At 40.9% G+C, this 23,832-nt stretch overlaps 1 protein-coding gene across 4 annotated transcripts in view; it reads right to left on the bottom strand.

The window, feature by feature from the left end:
- The window catches only part of DIP2B (disco interacting protein 2 homolog B), a 240,956-nt gene that overhangs the window by 119,300 nt on the left and 97,824 nt on the right, over window positions 1–23,832 (bottom strand). For all 4 annotated transcript variants that reach the window (XM_032644943.1, XM_032644945.1, XM_032644944.1 and 1 more), the window contains exon 2: window positions 1,233–1,304. In XM_032644943.1, the coding sequence (XP_032500834.1) occupies window positions 1,233–1,304 (72 nt within the window). The remainder of the gene's footprint in view (window positions 1–1,232; window positions 1,305–23,832) is intronic.

The raw sequence follows: 23,832 nt of genomic DNA on the forward strand, positions 1-23,832 counted from the left end.
GACAGATCATGGTCCTTTTTATAGTTACATTCCTTACTGAGTTATTTTCTCAGGATCTGATTGCTTTTGCACAAAGTGACTACAGTAAATCTCTGGGCCTACAGAGGCATGGACCAGATCCATAATTAAGCAGCCAATCAGAGGACTCCCCTTTTCTGTCATGCCTTGCTCAGCAAAAGCTGGCTTTTCATTAGCTGTCACTGGACTGATTTCCACCCTTTTCTCTCAATTCATTTCCACATCCATCTGTTCATTAAGATATTTTAAACTGGCTATCACTGAATTGACCTACTAGTTTCTGCAGGGAGGAATTTCCAAGAATGATGCAGGAAATAAAACAAGGACTTCAGTGAAATCGATTGGTATACCATCATTGCTCATTTATTTATTCCATTATCCATTCAACAAATATTTACAGACTATAAACCTTGTGCAAGGCTTGATATTAGAACCATGGGGGATCCAAAGCCCTCAAAGGATTATAATCCAGAAATAAAAGCAATTATTAGTTCCACAAAACACAGTCTTGTGGAAATGGACTCTGACTGACTGCAGGGGGGGAAGTTAGAAATAAAGAAAAAACTCTTTATAGTAAAAGTGATTAAATAGAAACAGGCTATCAAAGGAAATCCTGGAGGCTGAGTAACTTTAAAAATATGATGACTTAGAAACAGACAGCCTTGCCTAGAGGCAAAGGTTCCAGCAACCCGCCTGGAATTAAGCACAGAAGTGACTCAGAACTTTCTGATATACAAAGAACACGCCAGTCTCTTTGCAGAAGGAATAAGTCAGGCTGTGAAATAGTTTAAAAGTTTATTTAGGGTTCTTACCCCCAAATGCTCAGGGACTGCAATCCTTGGGTTGCCTTGCAAACTAAATCTGTCCCTCCTCCTTATCTTTGCCCCACTTGCTCCTCTCCATTACAGTTCATGCTCAGGCATTAAAAAGATGCAGTTTTTCCATAACCTGGAATTTTCTGCCCTTGAATCATGTCAGCTACGCATAGACACACTACCACTCAAGTTCTGTATAAATGATTTGATGACGTTGGGTATTTTAAAAGTGCCTACCACACAGCAGATGCTCAATTAAGATTCATTTCCTCCTTTCCTTCCTTCTGTTTTTTCTCTTCCCTGGTGAGGGAGGGAAAAAACAGGAACCAACAAAAAAGACAGGTCTCCTGTAAGACAGCATTCTTACTGAAAAGGTTTAAGCTACTTCTCATTGCCTACCTTGTGTCTGCGGGATGTAAGGAGACAGGAGTTTTGACCTTTTCTTTTCATATCCCTTCTGTGTGATGTCCCCTAAAATAGCAAGAACAGAAACAGGTTATGCATTATTCTTACTCTGTGGTTGTTCACTGTAGAAATAAAATTAATTACAGAGTGTTACAGAATTACTACATAGAGAGCAGGAAAAAAATGTATAGTTCTTTGCCAAGGATTTTGCTATGTGTGATTTCCCACAGGATTGGAGCTGACTTCTTGTGGAAAATTGCAGGGCTTGTCCCTACACCAATCTAGCAGAGCAGTATGCTGCATTCCATGTCAGAGATTCCCAAGTTCCTAGGGCACCCTTGTTTCCGTGGTATTTAAGATATACAAAATGGAACATGGCAAGGCTGGCAGACAAATGAACTTCTCTCCAAGGATTTAGTTTGACCAAATGAATGCAATTGACTTGGGAGGTATTCAATTACATTGCTCTACAGAACCACATAAAAATCAAAAGTCCAGTTAAGGGGAGAAGTCAAGGTTCACACACTGGGATGGGATTTTTGAAATGCACGTTTGCACCCTAGGATCTGTGCTGGAACTTGGAGCTGGAATTCCCATATCCTCTCCACTTGGTTCACTGGTTTGTATTATTTCTATTCATGTATGTCTTTTTCACAAGGTTAAATGAAAAAGTACATATACAATAAATGCAAAAAGGATAAAACTGATTAATAGAGGAGAAACTCTGTGGCTGAAGAGTTCAAGAAATATGCTTGGTCCTAAAGAAAGGGTAGAAAATGGATGGGCAGAGAGCATGGTTAAAAGGACCAGGAAATGCAGCAGGAGAACAAAGGGACATTTAAGGGACAGTGAGTAATTCAAAGCTGGGGGAATAAATATATCTGGTGAATAAATATATGTGGTGGGGAGAAAAAAGCCTATTCTGATGGATACAGAGATTTGAAATCATGGTTGATGAATGTTAGATGTGTTGGCCTCAGCATCTGACTGATGGAGCAGATGGCGGAGAGGCAGCAGGGCTCACTGAAAGGCTTAAGCAGGGGAGTAACACTTGCATATCACAGAGTGCAGCAAGTTTATTCTTCCTGAGGAGCGTGGAACCAAGGGTAAAAGCCAGAGAGGCTAGTTCTTGCCCCAGTGCTACTACAGTGATCTGGGCTAGTAGCTTAAATTAAAGATAGAGGTAGAAGGGATGAAAAGAAGTGAATGGATTAAGAGAGACATTAGGGAGGAAGACTAGATAGGATTTGATGACTGGTTCAGTGTAGGATGGAGAAGGTTTTTGGCTTGAGCAACCAGGCAGATGGTCATGATATTCTCTGACAGAGAAATACAGCAAGAAGTGCATGTTTGGTGGGTTGAAGAAGATGAGAGTTGAGCTTAGGAAAGGGCTATGAGACACACAGGAGGAGATGTCCAATCAACAGTTGGCTACATGAATCTAGAACTTCAGAAAGAGATATTGATTTGGAACCATCAGGATATAGTTGAAAAATAAATCGATACAATCTCTGGAATAATTTGGCAATTTCTATCAAAATTCTGATTCACCAACTGCACTTCTAGGAATTTATTCAACGATAAAATTCACAGAGGTGCACAAAAATCAGTATAGGAATATTCCCTGACCCATTCTTTGTCATGGAAAAACTGGAAGGTCTCTAGATGCTTACATTATAGACCATCTGTATCAGTGGCTTTCAACTAGGAATGACTTTGCCCTCCAGGGGACAACTGACAACATCTGGAGACATTTTTGTCATAACTAGAGGAAGGGATGCTACTAGCATCTAAAAGATAGAGGCCAGGATGCTGCTAAGCATCCTGCAATGCACAGGACAGGCCCATGACAAAGAATTAACCAGTCTAAAATGTCAGTAGTGTTGAGGACAAGAAACCCTGATCCACATAATATTATGCAGGTATTCCAAACGTACTGGCACAGGAAGCTCTCTAAAATGTATTAAGGGGGGACTTCCCTGGTGGCACAGTGGTTGAGACTCCACACTCCCAATGCAAGGGGCCCAGGTTCGATCCCTGGTCAGGGAACTGGATCCCACATGTACACTGTGGCTAAGAGTTCACATGCCACAACTAAGGAGCCGATGAGCCACAACTAGGGAGCCCCCCTGCCGCAACTAAGGAGCCCACGTGCCACAACAAAGGAGCCCACCTTAAGGAGCCCATGTGCCGCAACCGGGGAACCGGCAAGCCAAAACTTGAGACCTGGCACAACCAAATAACTAACTAAATAAAAATATTAAAAAAACTTTTAAAAAATATATTAAGGGTAAAAGGCAAGTTGCAGAACACTAGGTATAATAGGAACTAATTTTGTAAAAAAAAAAAAGGTAATAGAAATGTTTGCATATATAAAGAAAATAGTCTAGAAGGCTATATATATATACATATACATATATTAAATGTTTATCCTTAGGGGAATGAGATTATGGGGGATTTTCATTTGTTTTATATACTTTAACAGAGTTTGATTAAAAAAAAAAAAAGCCTGAACAACTTGTATAATCTCGACAATAAAGTTTTTTTCATTAAGAATGAATAGTTCTGTAGATATATATTTGTTAACATAATAAGATGGTTAAACTATATAACAGGAAAAAAGGCAAGATACTAATCAGTTTACACAGTATATTCAATTTCTGGAATAACAACATTTTTATACATACATGTATATGCACAGAAAAAATTCTGGATTTTTATACACCAAAATATTGAGTGGTTAGTTATGGCCTGCAAGATTATGGATTGGTTTTAGCTTCTTTGCAATTTTGCTTGCCTGTACTTTATAAGTTTTCTACAATGAGCATCCATTATTTCAAGAAACAAACATTTTAAAACTGCAATCATGACTACTTACTAGACTATACAAATTTAATCACAATGGCCCTTCATCTCTGTTTTCCTAGTGAAGTAAGAAAAACCCACAGTGCATTTTTGGAAATCAAAACCAAGCCTTGTCAAATCAGCAAACTGCAGAGTTTAGGTAATCTCTAATAACACACAAAACTAATAGAGATGTGGGAGCCTACCAAGGAAACATTCCTGAGAAACAGGAAATCATGTCTTTTATTGCAAAAGAAACAAGCATTCTCCTGTCCCATTCCCCACTCACAAGCTCCCCTACCTCTACCACGCACACACACACACACACGCACACACGCGTGCGTACACACGCGCGCACACATGCCACTCCCTGAAAAGCACAAAGACCACTTCTGCTGGCTCAGAACACATCTGATAAAGTGAAAAAGGCCTTTAAAAGCTTTCTTCAGTGTTTAGAGTATCAACCATTCACTGTCGGTAAATGATCGTGGGACAAACTGCTAGACTTGGTATCATGGAGATTACTCAACCACCAACCATCTCGGGTTTTGAAAAAGGTCAATAAAGAGAGTCTGATTCAGCCATGCCAATTAGCTCCATTTGTTCCATAAACGAGCAAAGACAGTGAAGAGCCCTAGGAGAAGATGCACTGCAAGGAGAAGTGAGGACTATGGTGATATAACTTACAAATGCCCCCTCCCTTTTCTCTGAGTACAAGACCCTGCTCAAAAGTCACCTCCTCTGTGACACTTGCCACCAATTGTTACTCACTTCCTCCTGGTGCCCCTACAACTCTGCACACACTTCTGTGATAGCACTCAGCACATCACTGGTATTTTAATTATTTGTTTACACATCTATGTCCCTACTAGACTGTGCACTTGAGGGCAGGGCCTGTGTCTTGTTTATCTCTGTAGCCCGCCTGCAGCCCCGCACAATAGACACTTATTGAATGAGTGACTGAATGAATTGGTAAAATGAAGGCAGTGAAAGAACAATAAATCAACGAGACACACGTGCTTGGGTGGAAATCGGAGAATGAGTGGGGAATGGGTCTTTACATTAGCAGGAGCTGAAACACCCAGGGAGAGAAATTTAGTGAACCAAAAGTTTACTGAAATTCGACAGCTAGACCTCGAAGGTGGCCAGAAAAGCAAGAGAGGAATAGTACATAAATCACTGGGCACTAAAATCGGAAGGAACTCCCACCAGATAGTGAGGTATCCCTTAGTCAGAGAGCAAGACCAGACAGAAGGAATTCAGTTATCCCACATAACTGAATTTGTTATCCACATTTCTGTCATTGCCTCCTACAGTCTGTGCTCTTATCACTCTTACCACCTGTAGTTAAGCACTAAAGCAATGCTTTTTTTGCACTAAAAAAATGCTTTTCACTGCACTAAAGCAATGCTTTCTAAACTTGCCCAATTTTTAAGAATCACCCGAGGAATTTGTAAAAATACAAATTCCCAGGCCCCTCCCATGAAGATGCTGATCCACTAAGTTTGGATTAAGATCCAGATACTGTGTTTCTAACAAGTTCCTTCCAATGAGTCTCAAAATTCAAGAAGTTTGGAAATCGCTGCACTGAAGAATCCTGTCTGGAGTGTGCTGGACAGTTCTGCTGACTTAATGTGAGAAAGGTGCGTGAGAAGGTTGTCTCGGCGACATGGCCTCCAGGGAGAGCACGGAGCCTCCGGAGCTCACAGATACTAAGTCACACCACAGGCATTCTTACTCACAACAGATTTTTTGCCAGCTGGCATATAAAACAAAAAGGAGTGCCGTAACTATACCTGTATAAAATTTGCATTAAAATGGCATAGAGCTAAGTTAAGCCTGTTGTTCAAGTTTTTTGAGAAGTAAACAAATACAGGGAGGATTAGCCTTCCCCTCCCACTAGGGTAACGTATTTCTTCACCCACTTAGTGAACACTTAGAAGAGTAGCCACTTCAGAGGTCGGCAGCACCCAGCAGGTGTGAAGGCTCCTGGCCTGATGAGACAGGGACCCAAGAGACCAGCCCTGAGCAGTCAGAGACCCACGTGACCCAAGACTGTCTAGATGCTTCAGCACCACCACAGTCTTGAAGAGCCACACCAGACCGATGGAGAGATGGGTGTGTGGGGAAGAACAGAAAGGAAGTGTGTTCCCAACTTCTCTCCTCGCCACCTGGGATCAATGAAAGTGGCTTGGCTCAGGCAGCCCGCAACTCATCTCCCAGCAGAATGACAGAGCGCCTGGGAGGAGGTGGGTACGAGCCTGCCAGCCAACCCAGCCTCTTAAAGGTCAGCGATGATAGGAGGAATAGTCCCACAAGTCAGTTAGCAGTTCGGGGAGTGTATGTTTACACTGGAGGAGCGGCGCCATGCTGTGGTTCAGAACCTAAGAGCTAGACACAGCTGCACCTGGAGCACAGCCTTATCACTTCCTGGCTATCTGACTCTAGACAAGTTTCACTTAACCTCTTGATAAGTCTCGGTTTCCATGTCTGCAAAATGGGGAACAATAATATCTATGCTGCAAAGTTTTTATTTGTGATTAAAAGTACTTAGTGTGGGGACTTCCCTGGTGGCACAGTGATTAAGAATCCACCTCCCAATGCAGGGGACATGGGTTCAAGCCCTGGCCCGGGAAGATCCCACATGCCGCGGAGCAACTAAGCCCGTGCGCCACAACTAGTGAGCCTGCGTGCTGCAACTACTGAAGCCTGTGTGCCTAGAGCCCGTGCTCTGCAACAAGAGAAGCCACCGCAATAAGAAGCCCACACACCACAACGAAGAGTAGCCCCCACTCGCCGCAAGTAAAGAAAGCCTGCACGCAGCAACAAAGACCCAACATAACCAAAAATAAATAAATAAAATAAATTTTAAAAATTAAAAATATAAAAATAAAAGTACTTAGTGTGGGTTCTGGGATATCAAAAGTTCCAATAGCCATTAACATTTACTGAAGGCCTACCCTACTGGCTGGGTGGGGCAAGGGCAGGCAACTATGTTCAGAGAGAGGAGACAAGGCACACAGCATCACTAATACTCCACAATGAAGCGCCATGGACAGGTGCACACCAACTGCAGCGTGGGGCCCAGAAGGGAGTGTCGTGCTCTCTACTTGGGTACCGAAAGAAAGCTCTACAGAGTGGTGACATTGGTCTGGGTATGGCCTTTCTACTATCAGAGCTATGACATGAACTCCTAATGGCGCAGTCACTTATTGCTTTACCAGTTTTCCTCTGCTGCATGGGTATGGCCGTGTTTGGTAGTTCCTTTATGATTCTCATCTCCCAGAGAGAAGTAGGGCAATGTTAAGTAATTCTCACAGATGACCTTGTGCAGCACCCTGAGCAGTTAGGTGCTAAGTAAACACAGGGTCTGGGAAATTCTGGAGGGTCACCAAGTCGGATGTAAGTATGGTGTTGGACAAGGATTACAGCTTGTTGAGAGCAAGGATTACAGCTCTAGCCATAAACTCTTTCTGCTCCGAAGGAAATAAAAAGGTACGTGCCACGGCAGCTCTGCCTCAAAGTCACACCTATTCAGTCAGAGGGGGCAATGGCTGGGGGGATTTGGAAGATGCCACAAAAAAACATTTTTGAGCACTGAATGGATGACACACAGAGTGTTAAGCAAAGATGAATAAAATAGTATCCATGTTTTCAAGAAGTTTCAGGTCTAAAAAAATAACTACAATAAAAGTGACAAGTGCTACATTAGAGATTATGTACAAAGTCTTATGTAAGTATGAAGGAAGTAACGGTGATAAAAGATAATTATAATATTCAATAAGAATAAATAAGTAAACAACAACACTTATCAAGGGCTTACTATGTATCAGTCTCTGTTGAAGAGCCTCACAGCAGTCTTATCAGGTGATATTATCATCATTCCCATGTTATAGGATGAGGGTAGTGAGGCACAGGAAGTTTAAGCAACTTGCCTACAGTCATACCTATTAAGTGCTATGGTCAAGAACTGAACCCAGGCAGACCTGGCTCCAGGGCGCCTCCTCTTAAACACTACACTACATTCATTTTCAGAGAGAAGCTCCAAATTCAGCTTCAGAAACATTGGGAAGACTTCACAGAAGTTGCTCTTGGGTGGGGTCTTGAAGGATGACTTCAGACAGAGAGACACTGAGGGTGAAGACACTATTTCTCAAACCCTCAGCTGTGAAAGAGAGTGGCATGCTTGGAGCAACAGGCAGATATGAGAGCTGTAAATTCAGTCTCCCGCGAACAGGGCAGGACACTGGCCCTACCGCTGCTCCTGCAGGTCCAGCCAAAGGGGAGCATCAACATGGGATCCTCAGAGGCTTGAAGTTTAGGGCTTATATAATCTCATGGGTCATCAATTTACTTCCCCCTTCCTTAAATGCCTCTATATAATGCAGCCACCATTCTAGATTTTCAAAATATTCTGACAATTCATTTAATCTGCCAAAAACTCCTCTTCAATATACAGAAAAGGCATGACCTTTATGACAGAACAAGAAACTGAGACATGAAAAGATAAATATCTTTTTTAAGGATACACGGCTAGACTAGAATCTGGGTCTTTGGTCATATTGTTCTTTGTCCATTGTTCATTTGTAAGTGGCCCCCAAATCAGACACAATAAAAGTATAAAACTAACCTATTGTTCATAAAATGAACAGCATGGGACAAACAATTTTTATGACTCACCCCAAAATACAGATGACTTTCAAGAAGGCATTAAACACCAGCAGCACCACCACTACCACCCTGCCTGCAACAGGGCTCTGGGTGAATTGTCTCTTTTAGCCATTTTTTAAATGAGACAGCCAACTGTAGAAAATGTCCAAGTGCATTAAAAAAACAGTCAGCAAGAAGTGATTACACATCATTACTAAATACTCAGCTAAGGGAGAATGTGGCCTCTCTGTTTTGTTAAGGAGTAATTAGGAGGGAAAGAAATGAGAGACGGAGAAGAAAAAGTTCTAGAGTCATCACCTTTAAATCTATACCTGTATCTAAATCCTATTCTATCCTCTACATGTAAATGTTAGACCAGGAAGGTGGGACATGTTGGCTATGACTGGAGATGGGGAGTCGGACTGGGGTTTATGGCTATTCGTATGTTAGGAATATAAATACACACATAGAGAGAAAGAGCCAAAATATAGCTGAGAATGTGAATGGGGTCAGTCTTAGCAAAACTGAAAAGGGCAGAGGATTTGGATCATATCCAGGAGACATGGGCTAGAAGACAAAGAAAGTTATCGATCATTAAATTTTACCATGTTCTCCTTACAATGACAATTCCATTCAATGAATTACATGTACCAGCCACGGATCCTCCAAATATCCTCCTTCCAGAGGTGATATATAAAGGTTCACAAACATACAAAATAAAGGCTCATCATCACCGAAAACAATGGCCTTACCCCTTAAGCCATATTTAGAGGCATTTTGGCCTTTGTCTTTTCCTAGCCAGTTTTCTTCTCTTATCTGAACTAAAAGGGGCTAAGAGGACTCCAAAGAATTTGAAACCTTGAATTACTTTTAAAACTCTCTGAAGTTTCTTTCTGCACATAGATAGGACTAATCTTATGTTGAAAGGAGGGTGAAAAGATACAATATTTTCATAGTCTAGCAGAAGTAAACCTCTGTTAAAATACTTCAATCTGCTGAAAGATGAGAACTTTTATTTTATCTAATTTTTCTTTTGGAAAAAATCAGTGATTCTAAAGTATTCAACTGGCAGCCTATAAAAGCTACGGTCTTCTCTTCTTTTAACTTTGCTAATCTTACAAAAGATTTTCAAGAAAATTTAACTTCAAGACATTCAAATTTCCATTCTCTGTAGATGTCCTCTCACCTCATTTAGGACAATAACTAGACATTTTCCACATCAAGAACCTGAGAGTAAGCCCAGACTGCTTTCTCCCAAAACTCAAACCATAGAATTGCTTTGGCTGCACCATTCTGTTTTCTAGGTCAAATATATATGAATTCTTACAGATGGTATTTCACCTAAGGCACCAAGCAAGTTCAAACGAATAAAAAGCAACAGAGTAAAACACTTGAAACACACGGAGAAACCAAACTCTAAGTCTACTACATCATCAGGCAGCTGGCTAAACTAATTCATCTAATGCAAAAGGTATGTTCATGTGTCCATTAGAAAAACTATGTCTGCAAATAAGAGATCTGCTATACAAATGACCTGAATGTTTAACCAGGACAGGAGGAATCCCTGAGATGGTTCAGCCAGTAGAAAAAGCACAGGGTTTAGCATCAGGCAGACCTGGACCTGGGTTTGGACCCTCAATCTGCCATTTACTGGCTCCTGGACAAGTTACTGAACAACTCTGCCTCAGTTTCATAATAGGTAAAATTGGAATAACTCCTACCTTGAGGGCTTATGATGAGTCTTGAATGAGAGAATACATGCAAAAGTTCCTGGCACGTAGCACACACTCGACTAGTTGTATTTGACACCACTCCAGCCCCAGTCCCACCCATAAGTCCTAACATAAACTTTATCCTTAAAAGCGTTATTTAGAAAATTCTGGGTTGGTAGGTTCCCTTTAAAAAAAAAAAAAATTTAAAAGAGGAGAGAGTGCATTGTCTCTAAAGACACATCATGGCACAGTTCTAGATCCTTAGCAGTAGGAGCCAGTGAAGTTAGTGACTTTGGGTGCTAAGAGTCTAAAAGAAGGAAAACATATCAAAGAGGAAGAACGAACATCTAAACCAGAAACGAGCAGATTAGTTCAAATAAATATATATAAATGTCTGTAAATAAAACAGTGCCATTATGCACAAAACAGGATTACATGCCTCTGACTATGGATGTTGTAGTTTTAATTTAGGGCTAAAACTGCAAATGCCTCGGGCGGGTGGGGAATGGGAAAAAAAAAAAGAAAAAGAAAAAAAGTAATTTTCTTTACAGCTTCTTTTTTTCCCTGATTTTTATCTTTAATTTTCCTCAGAAAATTAGAAAACCATTTCTTACAAGGACAGCTAGGTATATGCAATTACTCTGCCTTTATTCTAGCATCGATCAGAATAATTTTTTTAAACTAGGCAATATGTAATGACATCTATACCATTCATCGAATCTGAATTGAACAGTGCATGGTGCCAGGCATTCTTTGTCAATGGTGCAGATGAAATTAACAATGAATCGAAAATCTAAGTATGTCCTCTCTCAAGTACAGAAATAAAGTGAAAATTTTTAAACACAGGAAGAATTTTGTTGGTAGCCAGTTCATACTGCTCTGGAAACCAAAGATGCTCAGGGAAAAATATAAGTAGGGAGAATACCACCACTGTTGTAGTATGTGGATCACAAAATAAGCAACTTGTTTGATCTCAGATTCCAGGTGTCAGAAGACTTATGTTTTCTTCTCTGTTTTGCTCCAAACTAGGTCTCTGATCCTGGGCACCCACTTCTCTGGGCCTCGGTTTCCATATATGTAGAAATAAGGATCAGATGAGCTCTAAGGCTGCTTTTGGTCAATGTTTGATGAATGCCACTTGCCTGGCACTGCTATGTGTGACAAGGCAAAAACCAAGGGAAGGGGCTTCCCTGGTGGCGCAGTGGTTGAGAGCCCGCCTGCCGATGCAGGGGACACGGGTTTGTGCCCCGGTCCGGGAAGATCCCACATGCCATGGAGCGGCTGGGCCCGTGAGCCATGGCCGCTGAGCCTGCACGTCCGGAGCCTGTGCTCCGCAACGGGAGAGGCCACAACAGTGAGAGGCCCGCGTACCGCAAAGAAAAAAAAAAAACCAAGGGAAGGTATCCAGTAGGCAATAGGACAGATGAGCTCTGGGAAAGATATATACATTCTCTCCATCACTGTAGAAGGTGGGAGCTGAAAGCTTGGGTGTGAATGATATCATCAGAGGGAGTACAGTGTGAAAAGAGAGGAAGGCCAGAAAAGAAATCCTAGAGAAAACTAACATTTAAAGAATGGGCAGAGTTAAAAGAGATGACACTGGGACACAGCAGGGAGACCAGGAGGGCACAGGGGGACGGAGGAGAGAAGAGGGAGAGGGAAAGCGAGAAGGAGATGATGAATGTACACTGTCACAAATGTAAAATCAGAATCGAAAAGCACCAGCTAGATTTGGCAGCTAGATCACCAGTGGCCCAGTTAAGAACAGTTTTAAAGGAACTTGAGGAAGAAGACAGATTATTTACAGTACTAAAGCGTAGATAAGTGGTAATATGAGAGTAACAGATTTTTTTCTTTCAATATGTTTTGTTATAAAGTGAACAAGATATGGGGCAGTATCTACAGAAGGCTACAGAGTCAAGGAGAATGAGTCTTCTTTTCTTTCTCTTGAAGATGGACAAATTTATGTATTATAGAGAAAGAGCTATTAGAAAGAGGGTGAAACACTGATTCAACCAACAAAAACTAAAAACTTGCTACCTGCAAAGCACTACTTTAGAGGTACAGAACAGAAGAGGATGGACTTGGTCCCAAAATTTATAGTCATGGTCATGAGTTTTCCAGCACAGAGATATCCTTATAATGACAATCATGTAATGAATGACTTAAATACAAGTTTGATAAGGGCTGCACAGAAGTTGTCCAGGGGCTGAGAGGGCTCTGACAGACGTCAGCAGGCACATTGCTCAGCCCAAACCTGCAGGCAGTTTCTGGGCAGCTAGCTGGGTAAGGCTGTTCTGAGGAAGTGGGTGACGTTTAAGCTGAGACCTTAAAAAAAAAATGAATACATTTAAATATTTTGAAAACGACACAGAAGCTGGGGGCAGGGGCAGTGGGCCTGCAGTAGTGCTAAGCACATCCCCTGAGAAGACCTTGAGGGGGACACGTCTGGGAGGGAGCACAGCTGAAAGCCAGCGCGGCCACTGGGGTGAGATGAGGTAGGGGAGGCAGCAGGGGCCCAGATCCTGCAGGGTCCTGGAGACCATGCAAAGGTTTAGGGATTTCATTATAAATGAGAGAGAAAGCCTTTGAAGGGCTTTAAGCAGGAGAGTAACATGATGAAACATAGCCAGGGAACAAGGCAACTGACAAGGGCTGAAGTTCCTGAAAAGATTAGACGGAATAAGATCCAGAGCTGGGGGTAGGGGTACCTCATGGGTCAACCTATGCTGGGAATGTGGTCTGTGTCCTTGATCTGTGAGTGCTTCCTGGGTGTGGAACCGTTTATCCTCAGCCCTTGGGCTGCCTGGCGGAGCTTAGAGAAGCTGGGAACCCTGGAGCAGTCACCTCACGCAGGCAAACAGCCTTTTTAATCCCACTGTACTGAGCAAATATTATCATTTTCTGTGTCTGTCAGGATGCATGAAAGACTGGAAGTGCTGTGGGACTTTAATGATATCCCTTTCTCGGAGAAAGGAGATAAGGATGGATAAGGCAGTACAGTTGCTGAGGGAGCCCTGGGGGCGGGGGTGGGATGGGGGGCAGAAGACAAAGGGACTCTGGTCAGATGACCTCTAAATTTCTTTCTGCATAGGAATCAGAGTAAAGGTTTTTGATCTATTTTTCCCCCTACTTTCATTTAGTACTTACCTCACGCCAGGTACCATTCATCAAAACATTCACCATGTAGGGACTTCCCTGGTAGCGCAGTGGTTAAGACTCCACGTTCCCAATTCAGGGGACCCGGGGTCGATCCCTGGCCAGGGAACTATATCACACATGCATGCCACAACTAAGAGTTTGCATGCCACAACTAAGGAGCCCGCCTGCTGCAACTAAAGGAGCCCACGTGCTGCAACTAAGGAGCCAGCAAGCCACAACTAAGGAGCCCACCTGTTGCAACTAAGACCCGGCACAACCAACCAAATAAATAAATAAACAAACAAACATTCACATGTGTTAACTCACTTAATCTTCAAAACAATCCCATAAGTGGTATTATTATTAGTCCCAGTTTTCAGGTGACAAAGTGAGGCACAGGGAGATTAAGTTACCTTCACAGGACACAATACTGTGAGAGAGCCAGCTTCAAACTAGACGGTCTGGCTCCAGGGTCCAAGCTCTTAACCACTACTCAACACTGCCTTGCTAAGGCTCTTTGCTGAGAGGGACCAAAGAGCTGGAAGAGAGGGTTTTGGTAAAGATATTGAGTTGCCACTATAAGAATAGGAGGTAAAGCAGGAACTAACACACCACTGTAAAGCAATTATACTCCAATAAACGTGTTAAAAAAAAAGAATAGGAGGCACATGCTCTGAAGGTGATATAGTGTGTAGTCCCAGCTCTGCCAGTTGTGTCTGAAAAAAGTTAATCTCTCTAAGCCTCAATTTCCTCAACTATAAAACAAAGATAATAGAATACACTTTGTGAGGATTAAAGCGATAATACGTGCAAAGTTCTTAGTTCCTAGCACTTAATAACATCTGCTACTCTAATGGCAGAGGGGGTTAACTAAAGAAATGAGAGTGTGTCAGGCACTGACGAGAGTCCAGGGAGAGAGGAGAAAAGGAACTTTTAGTGGCACCAATTTCCAGGTTTGTGATTTTCTCCAGTAACCTCTGGGAGAAGGCTGATGGTCTGAATAACTGAGAGCTGGGTTTTAACAAGAAAGGGGAATGGAAGGGAAGGAGGATGATGCGACCCAGGCTAGCAAGTATTTATTAACAATCAATCAATAATAAATACTCGTTGAATAAATGATTTGTAATACTATCAACCTAACTTCTATAACTTTTTAAAGTTTCTATGGGGAAAGCACTCAATTCACCTTGAGATAGCAGAATACGTCACCCTCCAGAAGAAATAATAGGATTCCAAAAGGAGAGAGTACCAAAAGGAATTAGAGAAGGGAGATCAGGAAGGTATATAAAGGTTCCCTGCTAGGCTAATTCTCCTTTCCCACCCCCCATACCTGTTTTTCATTTCTCACTTTGAACCTACTAAACACCAAAAAACAACAACAAAAAACAACAACCAAAACACACAAAAAACGATTAAAGACAAAAACCATGAAAAAAGTGATAAGGAAGACTAAAGATTAGTTTATGTTGTAGAAGAAACACTAGAAATTGAAATGTTCTTTGGCATTTCCTCCTAAAAGGCCTGGGGGGCAGGGGCAGAGTCTATAAATGAAGAGACAATTGCTGGTGCAGGGAGCAGCTTTGTGGGAATTGGTAGAAACTGAGAAGGGGATCAGGTCTGGTGAAAGAGCAACTGAGGATGGGTTACTAGAGGAAGGGAGAGGATAAAGCTATCAGAAGAGGAAAAAGGAGTTCCTAAATCCAACGGGGTCCATCCTGAATCAGACTTCCATAAAAGATGACCAGATGCTGCTGCCGGTTCCTCTTTTTACCATGGCAAAATTTAAAAGAAGTAGCTGGTGGTCACTATTTTTAAAGATTAAATAAAAACAATCCACACCTCTCAATGCAGCCTCAGCAAAAAGAATAAATGTTAAATGTTAATAATACTCTCAGGAATAGAGGCTCCCTGAGCAAAAGCAAAAGGAATAAAAATGATCTTGCAGCTACACAACTGGTAACAGAAAGCTGCCCGTGGCTTTTCACTGGCCCAGGAGATAATATCCTTAGCAGGTAAAGAAAAAAGTAGAGTGAAAGAAAGAAATGGGATAAACGGCTTAAGGATTTTTACAAATGACTTGTAATTTTGTATACACCATTCACCAGTGTTTAGGAGCTGTAACTTTTTCGGTTTGGCTGACAAAGAATGGTTTCTTTCTTTCTGTAATGTGTGTGTCTCTTGTTTCCCTGGAGATATTTAAATCTCCAATACCATTACCTAGAAAATCTACTTCTTTCCCGCTGTTTCACTTGGAGAAAAAAACAACAACAAATTCCTTCCTAAAATAGCCAAGACAACAATGCGAGGAATAATACTTCAGAGTCTGAACAGATATTTCCTGTACTTCACTCGAGGTACTAATCACAATCAAAATTAGGAATTAAAAGGAAAAAAACACCACTACTGACACTTACCCTCAATAACAACAAAATACCCAGTACACCATTCTTGCCCTACCCTCATCACCCCCCCAAAACAAGACACTGCTTGCTACATGTCTGAATATAATATTACAAAAATAAACTTTGAGAGCTGTCAGTACATGGAAATGTAAATATTAAGCAGGATAAACATTCATCATAAAAACAGTAGTGTAAGTAATGAGAAAAGCTACTATTCTAGAATAAAAGCTAGAAATAACCGAAAGTTGGATTTGTTCAATTAGTAGCTGTATACTTAGAATTATTTTTAAAACTTTACTATTAAATTTCTTTCATTCAAAATATTTTGTCGACACTTCCCTGGTGGTGCAGTGGTTAAGAATCCGCCTGCCAATGCAGGGGACACGGGTTTGAGCCCTGGTCCAGGAAGATCCCATATGCCGCGGAGCAACTAAGCCCGTGCACCACAACTACTGAGCCTGCGCTCTAGAGCCTATGAGCCACAACTACTGAGCCCATGTGCCACAATTACTGAAGCCTGCGCACCTAGAGCCTGTGCTCTGCAACAAGAGAAGCCACTGCAATGAGAAGCCCGTGCACTGCAACGAAGAGTAGCCCCCGCTCGCCCCAACCAGAGAAACCCCACGCACAGCAACAAACATAAATAAATATGCAGCCAAAAATAAATAAATAAAATTTTAAAATATATATATATTTTGTCATTGTGAATTTGAAATACTATTTCCTTATTACCTTTCCCATTTGAAGTGTTTTTGCAATGTAGTTTTTTCAGAATGCAATTTTGATATTCTAACAGAACATGAAAGGTGAGGAAACAGTACAAAAAACCAAGTATAAAAGAAACAAAAGCCAAGCATAAGCAGTTTGTGTGCAAAGGAGTTTAAAGACAGACAAGTGCCCCCACCAACTCTTCTTTTCTTCTCCAGAAGAGAATTTTTAGCTGGGTAAAACAACCCTCAGGATAAAAACCACATTTCGCAGTCCCCTCACAGCTAGGTGTGGTCAAATAACTAAGTTCTGGCCAATGTGGTCCAGACAGAAAGAATGTGTGCAACTTCCAGGTCCTGCTCTTTAAGGGAAAAAGCACGTCCTCCCTTTTTCTCCCTTCCTGACAGCTGAAATGGGATTGTGGTGAGCAGTCATCTTGGACACGGGCTGACGGCCAGATCCAAGGATGGTGAAGTTCAGGACAGAAAGAGCCCAGAGACTGACGACCTCACGGAGCAGAGTGGCCACACTAGTGCAGGCTATTACATAACACAGAAATCAACTTCTATTGGGTTTAAGTACCTGTTATTTGGTATCTCTGTTACATACAGTTAAACCCATAATTCGACAAATATATAGTAAATGAAGTGATTTCCAGTCTGTGGCAGCACATAATTGCTGCTACTTGTGTCCCCACCAGAAGCACAAACCATGGCACTAAAACTGTTAAAAGCTAATTTAACTGTTACATAGGTGAGACATACCCTCATAAACTTCTCACTGTTAATCCTCTTGATAAATCTTTTTTCACAACCAGTTTTATGTAAATGTGATTTTGATCCAGGCTGAATTCTTATAAAGTAAATCTGGTTTACTTAGCTGAAATCAAAATATTGCACAGCAACTTTGTAAAATTATCTAAGAACACACATTAAGAGTCTTGAACTGGGCGCATCAATACACTGTGCGTGTTAAATATTTCTGATAGATGCCGTTTCCATAAAAGCTTTTTAGCACAATCAGGATGGCATTTCTACACTGTGCTTGTGTTTATTTTTATTCTTAAAGTTAAAACAGCAATCATTTGATATGCTGAGCTCCCCATCAAAATATTACCTAAATAAACTCCCAGTTAAAAATAGATGCTTGAACACAAATTCCAATTACCAATTTGCCAACTGTTGAAGGACTACAGCCTGGAAATAAGCAAGCTGTTTGAGGAATGATGTTTTCAGACTAAGAGCTTGCTATACCAGAGCCATTAGTAATCCAGGAAATTCTCTGAGCTTCAACAAGAGCAACTCTGCTTTTACTGATAACACTCAATCATGCTTCAGTATAAGACTGTGTTTGAACAAAAACCCCTCACCTTAGCCAAAAGATTTTAAAACTACCTAATATATAGCTAATAGACATAGAGCAATAAGCATATAGCTACTACTGAAAAAAAAAAGCTGTCAAGTAAAGGAAGAAAGATAAATCATTGGAAAGACCTGATGTGATGAAAAGAAGTAATGAGATTATCATTTAAAAAATTGTTTTTAATGTTTAAAAGTTTTTGGATATTCCATGTCTGTGTGATGCTCCAAAAGTCAAACAGATCTAGGTTGTAAGCCTAGCTCATCATTTATCAGCTTTGTCTCTTTGGACAAATTACTTAAGTTTCCTGGGTCCTTGTTTTTTCCATCTGTAAAATGAGAAAACCTGTACTTGTCTCACAGGACTGTTAACAGGATTGGGAATGTAAACAAAGCTCCTAGCAGTGTGCTTAGTTCAGAGTAGACAATCAATAAATGTTACTTCCCCTCTCCACCCACTCTGCCCCTGCCACCAAACACCAAAATCTCAGAACAAATTTCAAATGAAAGGGTTCTAGGTGGGTTGTATGCCTTTTTGCAATGAGTGATATTTATGTTGGAGATCAGCTAAAAACACTTCCCTGGATGAAACCATACATTCACACAAAAATTTGCACATGCATGTTGATAGCATTATTCACAACCAAACAGTAGAAACAATTCAAATGTCCAACAACTGACGAATGGATAAACAAAATATGGTATGTCCAAACCCAGAATATTATCCAGCAATAAAAAGGAATGAAGTACTGGTACATGTTACAACATGGATGGCCTTGAAAACATTATGTTAAGTGAAAGAAGCCAGTCACAAAAGACTGAATTTTGTATGATTCCATTTACATGAAATGTCCAGAAGAGTCAAATCCATAGAGGTAGAAAGTAGAAGGGGTGGAGTGGATGGAAAGTGACAGCTGATGGGTATGGGGTTTCCTTTGGGGGTGATGAAAGTATTTTAAAACTAGATTGTAATGATGGTTGCACAACACTGAACTTACTAAAAAACACTGAATTACATACTTTAAATGGGTAAATTATGTGGCATGTGAATTATACCTCAATGAAGCTTTAAAAAAACCTCACTGCGGGGCTTCCCTGGCAGTGCAGTTGTTAAGAATCCACCTGCCAACGCAGGGGACACGGGTTCGAGCCCTGGCCCGGGAAGATCTCACATGCCGTGGAGCAACTAAGCCCGTGCGCCACAACTACTGAGCCTGCGCTCTAAAGCCCACGAGCCACAACTACTGAAGCCCATGCACCTAGAGCCCATGCTCCGCAACAAAGAGAAGCCACCGCAATGAGAAGTCCGTGCACCGCAAAGAAGAGTAGCCCCCGCTCATCGCCACTAGAAAAAGCCCGTGTGCAGCAATGAAGACCCAATGCAGCCAAAAATAAAATAAATTAAAAAAATTAAAATAAACCACCTCATTGCATCTAAAATGTAATAAATCAAATCACGGCTATTCAAAATATACTATCATCTAGAAAATAGACTACACTGGTGGGTATGTGTATATAAACCTCTAAGTCACTTTATAATGCCTTTAGCAGTTCATCATGTTTATTTCTTTCTACTCATTATATACAATGGATGCCTTATCTCCTGTGCACCTCAAATGGTACCAGCTATGTACCATACTTGAGAAAACTGAGAAGAGCCACTCAGCTTAAATCTCTTGTGGAATTCTAATTGATATACATTCTTTTAAAACAAATAGAACATTTATGAAAACTGACCACATACTAGACCATAAAGTAAGTTATAAACACGTCAAAGAACTGCTATCCTACAGACCACTTCGTATGTCAACAATACAATACAAATCAATAAAAGGTAACTTTTTTTAAAGGCCGGATATAAAAAATAGTCTACTGTGCCATTTACTTGTATTATATACTGTGCATGTAATGTATATATACTGCCACTTGGTAATGTTAGTTCATAAGGAAATGGGCTGAGGTTGGGTGTATGTTTGCATACTGCCAACAGACCTCCTTGTTATATTTAACACATTTGTTTCTCAAAAAATGTATATAATCAATCATATTTAGGAGCATTTGGGAATTTGCTATTTAAAGCATTCATGGAGTAAATCTTTTTGTACTATAAATAATTATTGCCTAACTCATCTGCACTTAATTCTTTCAAAAGCTTATTCTGTATTTCGCAGAGAATTCAGTACACTATCACTATCTGGGAGAATACAATCCATCAGGAGCTTGCATGAGATGCAAAACAATACAGAGAAAGGAATTTGGTGCTCTGGTCAGTGCCAAGGTCAACATTTCCCCAAAGTGTTCTTCTAATTCAGCAAGCCAAAGCCTGGAACCAGTCCATGGCTTTATCATCACTGTGGATTTATCCTTGAGCAGTTCCTGAGAAAAGACCTCCACTGGGTCCTATCTTGGCAGAAAAATGAGACCAAGCTTCAATCACTTCAGGTGACCAACTAGCTTAAAAATCTGAAAGACAGCCACTGATCTTCCTCACCACTAAAATGGCAAGCCAAGTCATAGCTCTCCCCTTTCCTTTCCAGGCTAATGTCACTGAACCACTTGAGCCTCTTTTGAAAGACCCAATTCCCAACTGCTTGCTTTTTATTAGACTAGGCAGTCTTCAGATGAAGACAAAACTAAGTGCTCATTTCTTGGACTGTGATGTTCTCTTCTCCTGGTTCCCCCACCCTGCCTAGTCCTCTTTTCAGACCTGGACATATCGAAGGCAACACTATATTCTTTGCTAATTTATAAAAAGGCATGATCTTGTCAGTCTTGTCTATTGCCTCTTTAAATTGACATCACTTGTTTATTTGCTTGAGAAAAATAGTTGCTGCAAATATTAAATACTGAATTTTAACTTAGATACCAATTATATTGCTGAATAATGTATGTATTAAGTTACATAAACTTTGATACTACCATACCATTTGTGAGTGTGCAAATTGCTGCTCTATTTCTACCTCATTTCTTTCTATAGATTCCTAGAAGGGAAGATGGAAACTACTTTAGTAAATTAATATACAAGCTTTAAATTTGAAACATATGAACCTGCTCAAGGCTGACAAGGGGGATTTCCAGAACTCCAAAAGCCCCTTTGTGATCCAGCCCTGAGTGGCTAATAACAAGAGTTCTCGAGAGAACTTTTGCTCTCTGATCACAGGATCATTATGTTGACTTATATAATAGGATCAGTAACTGTGGAACCAGGAGAAGACAGACCAGAAAACACAGGAGTGAAGATGGTGCCTAGAACAAAATCATATGCAAACAGATTTGGGCTCTTTAGAGACTGGGGATGAGACAGGGTAATATTTAAGTGCTAGAATAAAAGCAACAGGTTAAATAGGAAGCAAGGTGTAGTAAGAATGCATAGAAACATTACAAAGGCCAACAAAAACATCCTACTGTGAGGCAATGTGGCATACTGGTTAGTGTCCCAAATCTGGAGCCAGATGCTTGGGTTTAATTCCTGGCTAAGATGTAAAAACACAATGTATAAATCATAAAATATATAAAACATGAAAAGCAAACATACTTTTAAGTTAAAAGGCTCCCCTGGTCAGCCTGTTCCACACATCTTGTACTGTCCACATAAACATACATAAGCATGCACATACATAAGTATGTGTTACTAATCTCTCATTCAGCCAGTGCTGATGGCCTGCTAGGAGTCAGGCACTGGTCTAGGTGCTTGGAGTGTGCCAGAGCAGACAAAGATTCCCTTGTGGAGCTTAGATCTGAGGGAAGAGATAGACAGTAAACTATAAACGTAACAGGTGGATACATTATATAGAACGTTAGAAGGTGGAAAATGCTTTGGAAAAAGAAAAATTTATAAGAAGGAGAGCAGAGTATGGGGGGATGTTCATCAGGCTGTAGCATTAAATAGGGCAATCAGGCAGAACTCATTTGAGAATGTGAGATTTGAGCAAAACCTGAGGGAGGAGTTAGTCATACAGACATCTTGAGAAGAGCCTTCTGGTAGGAATCTTCCGGGAAGAGGAAACAGCTATGCAAATCAATGAATTGAGAAATATGAACATGTTTCAAGCTTTAACACAACACTAGAAGCAAATATCAGGCTTCTTCAAAACACTCAATCATCTTTGGAAAAAACTTTTCTGAAGGGGTTAAAAAAGATAAATAGGAGTATCCAGATTTTACAGAAATATTTTTAAAGTAACCCACTGATTTAAAAACTAATCAATTAAAATGGTTATCTGAACAGGTAAGTGAATATTCTCCTGAACTATCCAGTGGGGGAAAGAAGAGAGCCCATGGGCAGCTAATGCCAGGCCAGGCTTTCAGGGTCCCACCTCCTCACTCCTCTGTCAGGCCTGTTACAGCCTGTGCTTCCAGAGAGTAGACTTTCCCCACCCTACTATCAGGCTGCTGCCCCCACACAGGAAGCACATCTAGTTTGGGACTCACAAGAGAGAGATTTGTTTTTCTCATTTGTAAAGTGTTATTTACACCCACACTTATTCATACTACAACAACAGCTTTTCTGTGGAAAATAGCAATCAACATATTCTAGTATTAATACTGCTAATAACTAAAACAGTAAATTCTTAAGAAAATAATTTGTCCTCATCAGGTACTAGCTAGTAGGAACCAAAGGGAGGTTTTGGAAATCATTTGAAACATCAAAAGATGTCTAGGGCTTCCCTGGTGGCGCAGTGGTTGAGAGTCCGCCTGCCGATGCAGGGGACACGGGTTCGTGCCCCGGTCCGGGAAGATCCCACATGCTGCGGAGCGGCTAGGCCCGTGAGCCATGGCAGCTGAGCCTGTGCTCCGCAACAGGAGAGGCCACAACAGTGAGAGGCCCGCGTACCACAGAAAAAAAAAAAAAAAGATGTCTAAAGTAACTATCCTGGTCATATGTACAAAACTGAAGGGCAGAGATGTATTTAATTCAAACATATACCACTCCTGAATTTACTTGTATTTATTTACTAACCTGAGTAAGTAAATGTTAACTACTAACCATCATGAAAATTGCTCTTTCTGGTTCTATAAACTGACACCATCTCCCAGCCATTTGAGGTGGCTTACTAATTAAAAACAAAGGTTCCCAATATTTCAATTTTTTTTCCTGTTCAGTTGAGCTGCAGGAAATGGAAGCAGTTGAATGTGAATGTAAATACGGATGTCCTTACAGAACTGTTGTCATAAATTACATGATCAGGAAAAGAGCAAAACAATACGAAAGATCATAATCTCAAAATCTCCTACTGCCATCACAGAAAACAGGCCATTTTTATAGAAATGGTGTTGATGATAACAGTTAAACTAATAAATAACAACCAGTGACTCCAGTCTCCCTAGGCAAAGGCTATAATTACTCTCTGTCAAGCTTTCTGTTATATTATATGGCTATCTGGTTAATATGAAGAAACAATGAAATCAGAACATCCTTTCAGGGGAAACAGTTGTGCAGTGTTCACAAGTTTGTAAAACATTCATATTTCGACCCAATACTACTTCTAGGAATCTACCCAAAAGAATAACAAAAATTTGTGCAGTCAATGTTATTTTTACAGTGACTGTTAACAGTTTAAAAAACTATTTTACAATATTATATAACCAGCAAAAAAGATGTTCACTAAGAATTCCTCTAGTAAGGGCGGAGTCAAGATGGTGGACTAGGAGGACGCGGAATTTGCATCTCCGCACAACTAGGGCACCTACCAGGCACCAGTGGGGTACCACAGACACCTAGGGGATGGGAGGAACCGCCAGCGACCGGCTTGTGGGATCTTGGTTCCCAGGCCGGAGG

Source organism: Phocoena sinus, chromosome 10 (genome assembly GCF_008692025.1).
Source record: "Phocoena sinus isolate mPhoSin1 chromosome 10, mPhoSin1.pri, whole genome shotgun sequence".
Classification (NCBI taxonomy): domain Eukaryota; kingdom Metazoa; phylum Chordata; class Mammalia; order Artiodactyla; family Phocoenidae; genus Phocoena; species Phocoena sinus.